Raw genomic sequence first — 1,748 nt, forward strand, 5'->3', positions numbered from 1 at the left:
CTAGCGACTATCGCCAGCCAGAAGTGTAAAAAAAAGAAAAGAAAAAATTAATAAAAATTCAAAAAAAATTAATAAAAATTATCCACTTCAACCTCGATCGTGCTACATAGGACAACTGCCGTCCACGTTAGTTATTTCTAGTCAAAATTAGTCGGATGGACTCAATTGGCAAAACGTGAAAAGATTTAAGACTCAACTGGAGAAATTAAAAGGCTAAATGACTGAATTGGCAAAAGTACAATAAATTTAGGACTTTTTGGATAATTTCCCTATAATGTACTGCTTGTCATTATCATTTCAATTTCCATAAAGCCCATCCTACTATGTAGTTAAAACCCAAAGTCACCATATCTAAATCAACATGTCCAAAACATGGGTTCGACCTCTCCTAGTCCCAAATAGATAAGACAACATCAAGAACACGAATCCATTTGGAATCGACAAATAAGCATGAAAGTTAAGTGAGGAACAACGGTGGCTCCGAAGATACAATAAGTGGACGTGTGGACCTATGTGATTCGCTCTCAATTCAAAATCACTTACTAAAGCATTGCAGAGGCTCCGACAATTTCAATTCTAAATCCACGAATTACATTGATAGTTGAATGCAAAATCACCCTCGATACATTGTATAATCCATTATTTTTCTCGGCAAATAGATTTCATTTCTCCTAATGGAAAGCGACACTTCTTGCATGATCTCTAAATCCAAAAACAAGGATACAAGTAATTTTAGGCTAACCAACACAATCGATGGACCTCAAATTTTATTTAGAAAAAAGATGGTCCACCGGAAAAAGGAAAAGAGAGAAAACGTCACGGACAGAATGTGATGAGAAAATCAGCCCCACCGGCACAAGTGAAAGTGCTGGTCTTGTCGTCGTAAGCGTAGCTGTAAGCTTGAGGGCACTGGGCCTTGAAAATCTTTGAGTAGTTCGTCGGGGGGCACGTGTCCGGCGACCCATACGACCCGGTGCAGCAGTACTGTGGCTGGTTGAAAGCCAGGCATGCGCTCTTGCACGCCACGACGCTCCCGTCCGACCCCTTCACCGCCAGCTCCGGGGGGCACACGGAGTTCACGTTGCCTGGGCAGCTTGTGGCGCTGCACGCGCTGCCGCTGCCCTGTGGGGTTGCGGAGATCGGCAGGTTGAAGCCGTCCACGAGGCTGACGTCGTAGAAGTCCTGCTTGCCGGAGCCTGCCGCCGCGAGGGTGAACTCCGCTAGGGAGGCCGGCGGGATCGCCCCGGCGCCATTGCAGCTAACCTGGCCAGAGCCACAGTCAGCAGCGGCGCAAGTGAACTTGCCGGAGGCATCAGTGGCACAGCCCGTCCTGCCCCACACCCGGCCAGACCACGTGTCCGGAACGCCATTGATTGTGAAGGACGCGCCCGGGGCAAGCTCAAAACCGGTCGAGGATAGCTGCCCTCCGCCCCCACCGGTCAGCGTCCCGGGCCAGACGGTGTAGGTGCACTTGTTGTTGAAGGTGAGTGTGGCCGCGCCGGCTCCTCCTGCAAGAACAAAGAAAAACTTAGGATTGTATCTAGTTTCGGAAGAAGGCAACGTTTGATATGAATGCAGAAGCTTGTAATAGTTGAAAAAGGAAGGATTATGATGACAACGTGCTTACTTGCGAGGAGGACTAGGAAAGGCAGGAGGAGGTAAAAAGACCCTCTTGCGTCCATGATCGAAAGCTTGAGACTTGTTTCGTTCGTGGTTGTCTCTTTTATTCGAGGAGATCTATGAACGAT

General features: G+C 47.7%; 1 protein-coding gene across 1 annotated transcript; it reads right to left on the reverse strand.

Annotated features, from left to right (window-relative positions):
- Nucleotides 1–707: 707 nt before the first annotated feature.
- On the reverse strand, nucleotides 708–1,748 carry LOC115675326 (thaumatin-like protein 1b). Its single transcript, XM_030597932.2, has 2 exons — nucleotides 1,628–1,748; nucleotides 708–1,508 (listed from the first exon to the last, which is right to left on the reverse strand). Exons 1-2 carry the CDS (start codon nucleotides 1,680–1,682, stop codon nucleotides 817–819), a joined length of 747 nt encoding a protein of 248 aa, XP_030453792.1. The 5' UTR covers nucleotides 1,683–1,748; the 3' UTR covers nucleotides 708–816.

Source organism: Syzygium oleosum, unplaced genomic scaffold, assembly GCF_021117445.2.
Source record: "Syzygium oleosum isolate NSW1041296 unplaced genomic scaffold, Sole_v2.1 Sole_v2.28, whole genome shotgun sequence".
In the NCBI taxonomy this organism is placed as follows: Eukaryota; Viridiplantae; Streptophyta; class Magnoliopsida; order Myrtales; family Myrtaceae; genus Syzygium; species Syzygium oleosum.

Bases quoted from the DNA above. Each gene is read 5' to 3' on its own strand.
- LOC115675326 (XM_030597932.2), bottom strand. From the start codon at position 1,682: ATGGACGCAAGAGGGTCTTTTTACCTCCTCCTGCCTTTCCTAGTCCTC. The intron at 1,509-1,627 runs GTAAGCACGTTG...TTGTTCTTGCAG, and splicing joins TTTCCTAGTCCTCCTCGCAA to GAGGAGCCGGCGCGGCCACA.